Raw genomic sequence first — 15250 nt, 5'->3', positions numbered from 1 at the left:
TTCCAAGGTAGTAGGCCATCATTGTCAATGTTATCAAAACTAAATTATAAAATAGCTTGCATTTATTTTGTCCAATGGCGATTCCTTTTAAGAAAGAGTTGTGACTGACTCTGCTAGTTTTGAAGTGTGTAAATTCAGCATGCGATCATCTGCAGGAATGTGAGTCTCTCCCTGAGCGTCTCTGACATGCATTTTTAATGTGTCTCTTCAGTCACAGCCGGATTCCAGCAGTAGTGCAGGTGTCACATATACACCGGTTGCTAAGACACAAACCCGCTCCAACACCAGACCTGCCTACAGACGCCATCCCAGCGAGTGAAGAAGATGAAGGACGATGGCCTCAGCCTCTCTCTGGACTCCCTCAGCCTGAGCCGGCATGAAGATCCACACCAGCTGCTCCTGGAGGAGGAGGAGGAGGAGGAGATTGAAGATGTGTGTGTGTGTCCCGTCTCAGAGCTGAAGCCCGTCGTCCGGCAGGATCTGTCCACTGAGCAGCTTTACCTGCAGGCCTGTAAACTGGTGCGGGTCATTCCGGTCAGATTCTTCCTCAGGAACCTGGGCTGTGTCACCATTAACCTCAACCACCATGGGCTCGGGCCTTTGGGAGGGAAAGCGCTGGCGATCGCACTCGTGGTAAGACAGATGTTCCTGATGTGTGTGTGTGTGTGTGTGTGGCTGATGTGTGTGTGTGTGTGTGTGTGTGTGTGCAGACAGACATGCACACCACAACACTGGAGTTAGCGGATAACTTCCTCCAGGCCGAAGGGGCCAGATATCTCATGGAGATGCTGAGGGCCAACTTCACCATTCAGAACCTGGTACGTCTCATTCAACGGCTGCAATAAATGTGTCCCCTAGAGGGAGGCGAAGTGTTGACATGTGACACCTGACGTCTTGCAGAATCTCTCCGACAATCACCTTCAGGCCGCCGGAGCCCAGTGTGTGGCCAAAATGCTCCTGGAAAACATTTCCATTAAATCATTAAAACTTGCAGGTATTTCTTAAGTGCACAATATGGAAGCCCATTTCTGTCCAGTAAGAGAAAAAAAATCATGCTTTAGGAAATAATTACGAGATGAAAAAGTCAAAATTCTGACATAAAAAGTCAATTATGAGAGAAAACGTGAAACTGACATACTGATTCATAAATATGAGAGAAAACGTGAAACTGACATATTAATTCATAATTATGAGAATACGTGAAACTGATATACTAATTCGAAATTCTGACATAAGTCAAAATTATGAGATAAAAAAGTGGTCATATAAATTCATATTTATGAGTAACTCAATTATGACATACCAAGTCATAGTTTTATTAGTCAGTTTTTAGTTTTTATAGTTTTTATTTAGAAATTGTTACATATTAAGTCAATATTATGAGTCATAATTTTGACCAAAAAAGTCATAATTATGAGATAAAAAGTCCTATTTGACATACTGTCATAATTGTGAGATATTTGAAATTGACATACTAGCTCATGATTATGAGAGAAAACATAAAACTGATATACTAATTCACAATTATGAGGTCAAAATTCTGACAAAAGTCATAATTTTGAGATAAACATTCAAATTTGACATACAAAGTCATAAGTATGAGAGAAAAGGTAAAACTGACATACTAATTCATAATTCTGACAGAAAAAGTCAAACTGATATACCAATTCATAATTATGAGAATACGTGAAACTGATATACTAATTCGAAATTCTGACACAAGTCATAATTAATAGATAAAAATTAAAATGTGAAACTAGCTCATAATTATGAGAGAAAACGTGAAACTGACATATTTATTCATAATTATGAGAATACGTGAAACTGATATACTAATTCGAAATTCTGACATAAGTCAAAATTATGAGATAAAAAAGTGGTCATATAAATTCATATTTATGAGTAACTCAATTATGACATACCAAGTCATAGTTTTATTAGTCAGTTTTTAGTTTTTATAGTTTTTATTTAGAAATTGTAACATATTAAGTCAATATTATGAGTCATAATTTTGACATAAAAAGTCCAATTTAACATACTCTCATAATTATGAGATATTCGAAATTGACATACTAGCTCATGATTATGAGAGAAAACATAAAACTGACATACTAATTCACAATTATGAGGTCAAAATTCTGACATAAGTCATAATTTTAAGATAAACATTCTAATTTGACATACAAAGTCATAATTATGACAGAAAAGGTAAAACTGACATTCTAATTCATAATTATGAGAAACTCAATTATGACATACCGAGTCATAGTTTGTCAATTTACATTTTTTAATCTCATAATTAAGTCATAAATATCAGATGTTAGAAATTGTAACATATTAAGTCAATATTATGAGTCATAATTACAAGATAAAAAGTGAAACTGACAATTTATAATCCTGTATATAAATAAATATAAATAATAAATAAAAATAAATTATAAATAAAAAGTCAAAATTATAATGTCAAATTTGACATACTGTCAGTCATAATTATGAAATAGTTGAAATTATGACATACTAGCTCATAATTCTTACAAGTCATACTTACATGATAAAAAGTGAAACTGACATATTAATTCATAATTATGAGAAAAAAATCAAAATTTGACATGTCATAATTATGAGAAACTCAATTATGACATAGCACGTCATAGTTTGTCAATTTTTAGTTATCTCATAAGTCATAAATATCAAATAAAAAGTAGAAATGGTAAATTATTAAGTTAAATTATGAGTCATAATTTTAAGATAAAAAGATTATCAAAATTATTACGTCATAATTATGTGGAAAATTCAAATTTGACAGACTGTCAGTCATAATTATGAGAGAGTTGAAATGATGACATACTAGCTCATAATTATGAGAGAAAAAGTGAAACTGACATATTAATTCATAATTATGAGAAACTCAATTATGACATACCAAGTCATAGTTTGTCAATTTTGACTTTTTATCTCATAAGTCATACATATCAGATAAAAAGTAGAAATTGTAACATATTAAGCCAATATTGACATAAAAAGTAAATTATGAGAGAAAAAGTTAAACTGACATACTAATTCATAATTCTGAGATAAGTTGTCAACATTATTACGTCATAATTCATAATTATGAGATAAAAAGTGAAACGGACATATTAATTCATAATTCATAAATTTGACATAATAGCTCATAATTGACATAAGTCATAATTTGAACTTTTATGTCATAATTATGATTTACCAAAGCATGATTTTGTGTCTAATGTGGCAGAAATGGGCTTCCACAGGACCAGACATGCTCACAGTGAACCTGATTCACACTGACAGACCATAATGTTTGCGTTCACAGGGAATAAATTTACTGAAGATGATGGCAAATGGTTTGCAGAGGCGTTTTCAGTGAGTATAAACATCAATGGCACCAAACAAACCCATTTGTCCCCCATTCATCTCTGTGACACTAGATCTCAAAAAGAAACACTTCAAGTTTGTGCATGTGTGTTTTCTTTGCACTTCTAATAAAGCCATTCTAATATAAAAGTTATTTCGGTAACATTAATAAAGATGAATAAATGCTGGAAACAATATAGTGCTCATTGTTAGTTTGTGTTAGCTCAATGCATCAATGCTTTGTGCTATTGGTGCACAAATTACACACTGTACCTTTAAGAAGTGGGTAAATAGAGACCAATCAGAGGCTTAGAGCAGATGTTAGGAGATGGTAGGAGGCACAAATACAGAATAAACTGTGTGAAACATCTCATTGGTATCTTTTCAGAGCAACTACAGAGTCAAAGAGCTGGATCTGAGCCACAATCAGTTCTCTGGGAGAGGCGGAGAACATCTGGGTCAGATGATAGGTACATAAGAGAGAATTAAAGGGGTGATGAACTGAGAAATCAACTTTCCTTTGAGCCTTTGATATATTAAAGTTCATTGTGATATAAGAATATCCTGCAAGTTTCAGAGCTGAAAACGTCCTTGTTAGTCAAAGAAAAGCTTTTATTGACACCAGACCCAGAAAACGAGAGATCTCAGAATATGTCGACCACTGACGTCATAGAATGCAGAAGCTCCGCCTCAAGCCCCGCCCACCGACTCATGGCGCTAAACGGGTCGCGCTACCGAGCAATAAACATACCGGTTTTAGCTCACGTGCGTAAGACACTGCGCGTTTGTTCGCTTCATTTAACCGCGGATTCGTTTGTAAACAAGCCACAGGTGGAGACTGGATTTGCAGACATATTGAGATTAAAACACAATGCTGTGCTTCTGGATCCGTCAGGAACGCTGCAACACACTAATAAGTGAGTAAAACAGGTTTTTATATGTGTTAGTATTGCATTGTTACAGATCGTTTGATATCTATTGATTACATACCTTAGCACGCGGTCACAGGATGGAGAAGCTGTTATTGGTTCATTCGGGATCAGACTTGGACTTGTAAGGTTATGGGCCAGGGCTCGCAAAGCCCAACGTCCCGGGGCTATGTGGTTCTCAGACATGCTACCAAAACGTATCACCGGCCTGCCGACGGGCTATCTTTAATAGTGAAATAACATTCCTTTCTTGCACGCGCGCATGTGTGTGTGTGTGTGTATGGGTCGCGGTTATTCACTGATCGGGCAGGCCAAGTAATAAAAATATATCATTCCAATCAATCGCGGGTGGATGAGAGATGAATCATTATGTTTGTTTGATAAAGATATTTTTCGAGTCCTGTGAGCGTTTCTCCAGACGCTTTCAAAACAATCCCCACATGTACTGAGGGGAGCTGAAGCTCATTAAATATGCAAATCTTATCCAATCCTAGCCGTGGGCGTTTACTTTCAAGTCTTCAGTGCGGCACGCCGCTCAAAACCGACCGTTCTTCAGAGATTCTTCAGCGTTTCTTCTTCATTATGATGTTTCTGATTGTAAAAACCACACAAACGTCATAAGTTGACCTCAAAATTTAAAAAGCCAGTTCATGACACCTTTAAACTTCACAACACAATGACAGAAAGCACAATAACTACAGTACATGTGTGTTCATGCAGCAAACAATGACGGTTTAGAAGTTCTGGATCTGAGCTGGAATCATCTGCGAATGAAGGGAGCTGTGGCCTTCTGTGCTGGACTAAAGGTACGGACAGTGTTTAGGGCCCTACCAATGGACACATTCTGTTACATTTTGATATGTTCTGTCACAAATGAGTGCATTTCTGTGCAATATCACTTCAATCACAAAACTTTTTCAATGCAAATATGGAACGTTGAGTCTAAGACCTTTTCAACACTATGTTTTGTCAAGACTAGTGTAGCGATTACGCTCTATTGTATAGCGCTTTTCCATTGCATGGCACAAGCTCGGCTCGCTTTGGTTTTCCACTGCGGTTAGCACCACTTCAAAGTGTGTGTGATTATAGAATGATGGTTGTAATTGTGCCGCCTCTACTCCTCGGCATGTGGATGTTTTTAAATACAGGACAAAGAAGTTTATTTCAAACCCTATAGTTTTTTTTCACGCAGGATTGCATGCTTTCAGTGTCACATTGTGCAAATCCTGAAACGAGATTTCCCTCTCATCAGGTGAACACGACTTTGAAGCACTTAAACCTCTCATGGAACGGCTTTGGGAACGAGGGTGCTCTAGCTCTGGGTGAAGCCCTGAAGTTCAACAACACGCTGGTGCACCTGGACCTCAACAACAACCGCATCACTGATGAAGGTGCGAGCCTGCTGTGCAAGGGGCTGGAGGCTAACGACACTCTCAGAGTGCTGCAGGTGGGCACCTTTAGGCTCTAGAATACTGATTAGATTCAATGCACCGCTTTAAATGTTGCACAAGTACACTGTAAAACCTAACAGTTATATGTACTAAATAAAAATTAGTTCACTGCACTCAAATATTACCGGTGTGTGGACACAATGACTGAAAGTTCCCAGCATGATAATTTGATAATAATTGTATTGTTAAGTGATTCATTAAGTGATGATTGAACATTAGTGATGAATACGATGATAACGAGCAGAATCTCTGAAGGACAGAGAAACACAAGAACAACAGCTGACTGCAGTCAGAGCTTTAGATGAAATCAACTGAAGATAAAATAAGACATTACATCTCTGAAGACTCTGAATGAGATCAGGGATTTGGCAACTATACGTGAAGTTATTAAACGTAATTTCGGGAGGAGTACGCCCATCTAATCTTCCAATTAATACCAAGGTATAAAACCAGCAGCTTACCTCTTCCCATTTTTAGTTCCTGCAGCATCCCTCCTCCTCCCCTGCTCCTCCTTTTGTACAATTTTGCCTGTTATAGGGGGGCAATCGGAGCTTGGGTAGAATATCCTCTCCGAGCCCCTCTATAGCAGACAGCAAGCCAAATCTGTTTACCACTTTAGCTAAGATTATATGGGCACACAAACTCGTGAAATGTTGATTATACCAACATCAATGAATAGCCAACATCACCTAATCACATTTTCTCTTGGCATTCCTTACCATAACAAATATGCTTTATAAACACACAGATAAAGAAGACAGATAAAAACTAATGTTAAAGAGTCAAGGGTCAAGAGCCCAACTAAAGCAGAAACTGAACACCATAATGGTGACAATGAAACTATTCTACAGATATAAAGTCAGTCTGGTTAGTAATGTGTGAAGCTGGTAATGCCGTTTGTGGAGTTGTTTAAATTCTCCTCTGATGAGATCTTCAGAGATGTAATGTCTTCTTTTATCTTCAGTTGAGTTCATCTAAAGCTGTGGCTGAAGTCAGTTGTGGTTCTTGTGTTTCTCTGTCCATTAGAGATTCTTCTCATCATCATCAGGTGTTCATCACTAATGCTCAATCATCACTTATTTAATCACTTAATATCTTGGCTGCAATGAGTGTCTTCTTTTAGTGAACTCAATTGAAATAAGTTAAAAATACTCATAACTATTGTTTTCTAAAATGAAAAAGAATTAAGGTAATCAGTGTCATCAAATTTAAGGAGTTAGCTTAACTTACTGGATTTAACTTTGTGTGTGCTATTGTGAGCTAGCGGTAACTGCAAGCACTCCGAGTTCATTTAAAGTTTGTCATTTCAGCTGTTTTTCCTTAATATAGGGAAGTTATATCAGCTATATAAAGTATTTGAATGCAGTGTAAAGTTTAATTGTAAATTAAGAAATACCCTTGTTTTAGTGGGGGAGAGTACTCATAACTATTGTTTTTTATAAACTTAAATGGTTTGCGGTAACCGCTGTGTCGCAATCGCAAATGAAATGAGTTAGCTGAACTTGTTGGGTTTTACAGTGTAGTAATAACTATGAACTATGAATAAATTAAATGATATGCAACTAACCCTAAACCAAACCCAACTATAGTAAGTAAATGAAGTTACTATATAATAGTTGGTGCTTAAATATATAATTAAACTGTAACAATGACAGCTTAAAATAAAGTGTAACCAAATATTTTTTTTTTGGCAGTGTACTTCACATTGTACTAAAGCTACACATAGTGATAAACGGATGATTGTTTCCTTACAGCTGGCGTATAACTCTCTGACAGTAGAGGGGGCTCTTACTTTGGTCAATGTAGTCAAGAACACACCAAAAACTGCCATTGAGGAGATCAACATATGTGTGAGTGCCGTGTTTAGCAACTGCTTTTGCTTCGGGACTCTTTTTTAAGGGCAGAGGCAGCTTATGCCACAAAATGTACTGGAATTGATTAAAGTGACCATAACCTGCATAGACCAATCAGTGTGCATAATTATGTATTTTTTTTAAGTGTAAGGCATACACTTCAACAGCTGTGAGGTTCATTAGGCGAATTAACAGTACAGTACATTTAAATAATGTAAAAGATGAAGGCATAAAGAAAAATAAACTAAATTTGTATTTGTGTAAAAGTTTAATTGGACATATGACCTTTCAAATCACATACAGGAAGTGTTTTGTCCTTTTTTCTAGCGGTGCTTAGTTGTATATAGTCACGACCCAAAAGGTTAAAAACCACTGGTCAACTCAATATAACAGTACAATCCACACAGCAAAAACTGTTGGATCAAATTTTCTCTTTGCTTGTCTAGCTGTTTAAACAACCCAAACAAAATCTAATGTTAAAATGTCAAGGGTCAAGATCCCAACTAAAGCAAAAACTGATCACCATAATGGCGACTTTAAACATTTTGATGTTCTCCTTTGGTGATTCTGCTTGTAATAATCAGGTATCGTCTATAATGGTCAATCATCACTCAATTAATCAGTTAATTATTTCATTAACTTCTACTTCAGTGTTACTTTAACACTCTTATTTTAACACATTAACACTCTTGAGTGTGATTGACACTGTGATGTTAATTTAACACTAGAGTTTTTTCCGTGCAGCATTGGAGTAAAGTGTGTTTTCTTTGCACATGTGTTTATTGTGCTGTAGAACGTGCTGGTGAATGAGAACTTCGTGCAGCTCTTAGAGCTGATCTGTCAGGAACATCCCAGTCTGGAGGTGCAGTATGGAGGCGTTGGGGGCTTTATCGCCAAAAAGCCTCGGAAACGCATCGACCCCATGAAAGTCATTCAGGTCTACACTCTACTACACTCATGGGAACTAAAACAGCTCAAGTATTATTAAGTTATTATCAAGTCTGATGGCTTTGCACTTGTTGAATTGTCTTTTTGAAGGATTACCTTGATCAGCGCAAGCTTCGCCTGTGGGACTTCTTCCGTAACATCGACAAGGATGGGACAATGCGTGTTCCTGTCGTAGACTTCCGAAAAGCCGTTCAGGTAGTGACCTGCGTCTTTAAAAGCCCCATTTTCAAGTCAAATCCATGAACTTGCTTAATAAATGTCCAGAGTGAGCAATCTAGACAATAAAGAAGACATTTTATGATGTTTTTATTTGTTCAACATCACCTCAGCGAACAAAAATATGTTCTAAGAACATTTTGCTAACGTTCCCATTAGGTTATGGCAACATTGAATGCTAAGGGAATCGTTTCCTCATTTTGCAAACATTACTTTTGTTTCTGAACATTCTGAAACTAGAAACATTTAAAAAAACGTTAGACAAACATCCAACTAAAATGTTTTGTGCTAACATTATGAGAACATTATTAAAGGCCCTCATTTATCAGCTGTGCGTACACACAGATCTGTGCGTAGTGAGTGTGTGAGAACAGTTTCATGTAGAGTGTGGGATCTACCAACTTGTACTTATACGTAGAAATGTGTGGAAATATAAACACACCTCACAGAGCACAGAGAATCTAGTGGTAGAATAGCGATACTACACATAAAAAGCATTTAAAAGTGTCACAGTATGCATTAAGCAATCCACATATGAGTTTCCTTTAATTACAAAACACTCAATTTATCATTTTTGTAGTTTTAAACTCGATGCGTAATTGGTGTCAAATCCTATAAAAGACAGCTGGGGCAAATGTTGGACCCAACCTACATCCAGTTCCCTTATCGAAATCCTCAACAAGCCGAAATAAAAGCGGTCTTTCATGCTATTCCCAAACATAATCAGAGCCATAGACTGCACCCACATCGCTATAAAAGCACCGTCAACCAACGCATCTAATGATGTAAATAGAAAAGGGTTTCATTCTGTTAACATGCAAATCATTTGCTATGCACATTTGTTGTGGTTAAACATCATTGTGTGTTTGTGAAGATCCTCTTCTTTGCCATTATTGCGGTGAGGAAAAACATAATCACGTGAATTTTAAAGGGAAGTGTCGTCACCATATGTGGTTCATTGGAGGCGTTTCCGAATGCTAGAGAACGTGAACGATCATGGTACTTACACACATGTGGAATTTATCAACAATGATTGCTCACTCATGTGCGTAAGAACGGTGTGCGCACGTTTGATAAATACAGATTTTCTTGTATTTAGGCACATTCTACATTTCAGTCGTAGGATGAAATATAACATTTTCTATGCACTGTTGATAAATGAGGGGCCTGATGTATAAACGTTCCCATTGAAATAGGATTTAGAAAAAATGAACGGACACTGTAGACCGTGCGTATGCACTTTTACTGGAGGGAGCGAGTGAAGTAATGAAGTAAAAAAACATCTGATATACCTTAACTTTTTGTCATCATATCTTAGTGTATTTCTCTGACATCATACTTGTCACATGTCCTGTAAAGAGCACATTCGGGGCTTTGCAGAGATGCCAAATGTTTGGAGGTTTCCCCAGGACATCAACTTCTCCTTGGTCTTTAAAATGGCTGACATTAATGTTTAGCACTCTTATGGAAATATGATCATGTTTTGTAATTATAATTTAAATCGGATAAAGTTTGTTATAAATCAACATCTCAGGAAAACGTTACGGGGTTTCTAATCAAAATATGACTTTCTGTTACAGAACCGGGCATTGATTTCATAAATGTGCACTGTAGAGACGCCAAATCTGGAGCATTCTGGAGAAATTACATAATATTCCTATGAAATATTAGATATTATTATGAAAATGTTGCCAATTATTCCTCCCATTATTACACTTCTATTTTCATTTCATGTTGCTCCAAGAACACATTGAAATGCAAATTAGATGCCGTGTATTGAATGGGAAAATCCAATATGGCCATTTTTAATAAAATGGTATAACAATGCATTTCGTTATATCTCATATAGTTCAGAATCATCTTTAAACAAAGTTTGGTTAAAAAAATCCTGAAACCTAAAAATTGATTGGTGAATTAAAAATAAATCCCATTGTTTTTGCCTATGCATGCAATTTCAACTTTGAAAACTTTCTCTGAAATGTATTTTACACCATTTTATTTATTCTAAAACAAGGCAAGTAAAGTTCGTAACTTTAAGAGAACCTTTCCAGAGCGTTCTGAGCATGTTCTCTATTGTCTGGTGGGAAATAGTTAGAGAACGAGTAGATGAGTCCAGATGTCTGGTAGTGTAACCCTGAGCATCAAATGACACGTGTTATTATTTGTGGCCACTCCTAACAGCAATCCAGCATCCCACTGGAGAGGTTCCAGATCGAGGAGCTGATTCAGAGACTGGACAGAGACCGAACGGGCATAGTGGACTACAGGTGGACTCTCTTTTACCCATCTAACACAAACACTGAGATAATGCTGCCATTACATATTAACTGCATCGCACCGGGACCGTTCTCACCAACACTGCAACTTTATGATCATGTTCACACACTTGAAGAAGGTCATAAATCATCTCTGTTAAGTGTATTTCCTCTGGCTTTAGTTTGTTTGTACCTGTTGTTTGGATGGTATATTATTATATCACCGTCATTTCAGGGCCATCATCAAACCTCGAGTGTCCTCATTAAAGGAGGTGGAGCTGTGATGTGGGTTGAGTGCTCGCTAAAAAACCAGCTCACGCCAGACATGCAAGAAGTGCTGGAATCCCAGTCAGTGACTCTGTGATTGGTCCGTACAGGGTTATAAGAACGACCTAAAAATGGCAGAAACCATCTTCAGAAAAACAATATTTGAAGTGTAATTACATTTTCGAACATCCAATTCGATTACATGGAGAGGGTGTGGTTTATGACCTATACTACAGCCAAGCAAATGCATGTGTGTGTGTGTGTGTGTGTGTGTGTGATAGGTAGGTTTAGGGGTAGTGTGTGAGAGATGGGTAGGTTTATGGGTAGTGTGTGTGTGTGTGTGTGTATGTGATGGGTAGGTTTAGTGTTTGTGTGTGTGTGTGTGTGTGTGTGTGCGATGGGTAGGTTTAGTGTTTGTGTGTGTGTGTGTGTGTGATGGGTAGGTTTAGGGGTAGTGTGTGTGTGTGTGTGTGTGTGTGTGTGAGATGGGTAGGTTTAGGGGTAGTGTGTGTGTGTGTGTGTGTGTGTGTGTATGTGATGGGTAGGTTTAGTGTTTGTGTGTGTGTGTGTGTGTGCGATGGGTAGGTTTAGTGTTTGTGTGTGTGTGTGTGTGTGTGTGTGTGTGTGTGTGTGTGTGTGTGTGTGTGTGTGTGTGTGTGTGTGTGTGTGTGTGTGTGTGTGTGTGTGTGTGTGTGTGTGTGTGTGTGTGTGTGTGTGTGTGGACTGGTAATCATCACGTTATGGGGACAAAATGTCCCCACAAAGATAGCAATATCCGAAATCCTCATCCTTGTGGGGACATTTTTAGGTCCCCATGAGGAAAACATCTTATAAATCAGACTAAGTGATGTTTTTTGAAAATGTAAAATTGCAGAATGTCTCCTGTGAGGGTTAGGTTTAGGGGCAGGGGCAGTGTAGGGGGATAGGATATACGGTATGTACGGTATAAAAACCATTACGCCTATGGAAAGTCCCCATAAAAGATGAAAACACTACATGTGTGTGTGTGTGTGTGTGATGGGTAGGTTTAGGGGTAGTGTGTGTGTGTGTGTGTGTGTGTGTGTGTGTGTGTGTGTGTGTGTGTGTGTGTGTGTGTGTGTGTGTGTGTGTGTGTGTGTGTGTGTGTGTGTGTGTGTGTGTGTGTGTGTGTGTGTGTGTGTGTGTGTGTGTATGTGATGGGTAGGTTTAGTGTTTGTGTGTGTGTGTGTGTGCGATGGGTAGGTTTAGTGTTTGTGTGTGTGTGTGTGTGTGTGTGTGTGTGTGTGTGTGTGTGTGTGTGTGTGTGTGTGTGTGTGTGTGTGTGTGTGTGTGTGTGTGTGTGTGTGTGTGTGTGTGTGTGTGATGGGTAGGTTTAGGGGTAGTGTGTGTGTGTGTGTATAATTAGGGGTGTTCGAGTCCAGGTTTTTTGTAGTCCTTTTTTGGACTCCTCGACTCCATTTACTTTATATCCAAACAGGGTCAGAAATAAGACAAAATTGCAGTTGTTACACACTAAATGTATTTTCTCCCGACACAAAGCCTTAAAATCCCCTTATTAAAACTGCACACTTTTAGCGTGATCGTCCAAATCAGTCCAATTTAACGATGACTTGATGAGTATCAACGTTTCTACCTAGCCTAATTTTAGTCGTGAAAAAAAAGCTGTTGTCGAGTGATGGCGCTAAACACACATGATGATTAGGTGTTCATCATGGTGTCCCTCGCTTCATTTCCTTCATTCCTTGATTATAGTGCACTCAACTGCCATGCACTTTATAGGCAATTAGAGAATCAGTAAACAAGTGAGCGTTTTCGGACACAGCAACAGAGTCGAATTGTGAGAATCTTAAATGTGACATTTTTCCCCTTATTTTGCTTGTAGCTCGTAATTATCCTGTGCGCATTCTCACTCATTTTCCAGCATGGGTCTGTATTTCCGATAAGTGAACATCCAGCCTACGTCTTAACATGTATATCCGATTCCCCAGTGTGTGATAATGAGAGACATTTGCGCACAGGGATTGCTTTTCTTGACAAGTTGTCCTTATGAAGCAGACACTTGCACAAAACTCAAAGCTTCTCGTTGAGGCTGATATTTTAAACCCATGATTGCCTGTCGTCAAATGTGTCGACTTAAAGGGTTAGTTCACCCAAAAATGAAAATTCTTTCATTAATTACTGACTCTCATGTGGTTGGACACCCGTCAGACCTCCGTTCATCTTCAGACACAAATGAAGATATTTTAGGGTAAATCTGATGCTCTGAAAGGCCTCCATTGGCTCAACTTTACACTCTCAAGACCCTTAAAAGACACTAAAGACGTCGTTACAAAGTCCATCTCACTACAGCGGCTCTACAATAACTTTATGAAGACGAGAATAGTTTCTGTGCGCAAAAAAACCCTAAATAACGACTTATATAGTGATGACGATTTCAAAACACGGCATCATGAAGCTTCGAAGCGTTCTGAATCAGTGAGTCGAATCATGATTCGGATCGCGTGTTAAACCGCCAAACTGCTGAAATTTGGCGATCCAAACCGCTGAATCGACTCACTGATTCATAACGCTTCGAAGCTTCATGAGGGCGTTTTGAAATCGTCATCACTATATAAGTCGTTATTTAGGGTTTTTTTGCGCACAAAAACTATTCTCGTCTTCATAAAGTTATTGTAGAATCACTGTAGTGAGATGGACTTTGTAACGACGTCTTTAGTGTCTTTTAACGGTCTTGAGAGTGTAAAGTGCATTGAGCCAATGGAGGCCTTTCAGAGCATCAGATTTACACTAAAATATCTTCAGTTGTGTTCCGAAGATGAACGGAGGTCTGACGGGTGTCCAACCACATGAGGGTAAGTAATTAATGACAGAATTTTAATTTTTGGGTGAACTAACCCTTTAATCCCACCACTCCTGCCTTCTAGGTCTCACCCATACCTTTCATCTGACCAATGTCCAAACCACTCAAATCTTGAGGGTCAATGTGAAAAGCCAATGGAATCTTCCGTTTAAGCGGGAGATTTATGTAAACCCAGATATCAATACAAGTCATAAGTCAGTAAAACAGCTATGGTCAAGAGATTGAATCTGTGCATTAAGCCTAGAATTAGCATAGAACTATAGACCACTTTCCCTTCTCAATGCACTTTGCTGACCTATTGCCTTGCGACCCCACAGAGGCCTGGCGGACACCAGGAAACAGATGATGCGAGACCACCGGCGCCAACTGCGTAAAGTGGAGTCGCGGCAGAAGAAGGAGAAGCAGAAGAGCGACAGGATCCTCAAAACCTTTGAGAGCGCCGTAGAGGCCGTCACTCCACGGAGCTCCATGATAATATCTCCAGGGGCCGCCAAAGAGGACTCCAGCGGCCCCCAGCACTTCTCCGCCACGCCGCTCAGCTCCTGGCACCATATAATCATGTCCAACAGCAGCCGCTACTCTGTCAACAACATGAACAGCGAGCATGTGCACCTTCCCTTGATAGGGAACCCCTCGGGATCACCAGACATGCGCTCATATTCACAGCCAAACCTCTTCGCCAGCATCCCTAAGCCATCGAGCCGCAAGCCCACTTCTGCCCAAGGACTGCACTCCACGTCCAACCCAAGTGTGGCCAGCAGTAAACTCAGCCCCACCGCTAACCTGACCAGATCCAGGCCAGCGTTAAACACTGAGCCCTCCGGCAAAGCAAAGGGTAAAGGGAAGAAGAAGAAGACCAAGAAAAGAAAAGATGAAATGGCAAAATGATGTGGCGTCAAGCTCTACATTTTCAGAGAATAACAACATTCAGACAACTTGCATTATAGCAGATTGGATACATGGATATTTTTAGTGTTGGAGGGTTTCCTCTGGGGACTCTGGTAGTCTAAGGGCGTTTTCACACCTGAAAGTCCGCACCAAGGTCCGAACCGAAGTTCATGTTTTGAGACATTTTATACATTCGGTTAGTTTTGGTTTGGTTTCACATTGCGTCCACTCG

The 15250-nt window shown here is 38.8% G+C and overlaps 1 protein-coding gene across 1 annotated transcript; it reads left to right on the top strand.

Annotated features, from left to right (window-relative positions):
• Positions 1-324: 324 nt before the first annotated feature.
• On the top strand, positions 325-15018 carry lrrc74a (leucine rich repeat containing 74A; the record flags this gene model as incomplete). The annotated part of the gene is made up of 12 exons (XM_079832792.1): positions 325-633; positions 711-818; positions 901-994; positions 3332-3381; positions 3761-3842; positions 5022-5107; positions 5554-5748; positions 7507-7602; positions 8399-8542; positions 8644-8748; positions 10951-11036; positions 14448-15018. The coding sequence occupies 12 exons, from the start codon at positions 325-327 to the stop codon at positions 15016-15018; spliced, it is 1926 nt and encodes a 641-aa protein (XP_079688918.1).
• Between the last annotated feature and the right edge of the window lie 232 nt (positions 15019-15250).

This window comes from Gobio gobio, assembly GCF_949357685.1.
Source record: "Gobio gobio genome assembly, chromosome: 13".
Taxonomy (NCBI): domain Eukaryota; kingdom Metazoa; phylum Chordata; class Actinopteri; order Cypriniformes; family Gobionidae; genus Gobio; species Gobio gobio.
The sequence above is the reverse complement of the archived record's forward strand: the minus strand, read 5'-3'. Positions and strand labels throughout refer to the sequence as shown.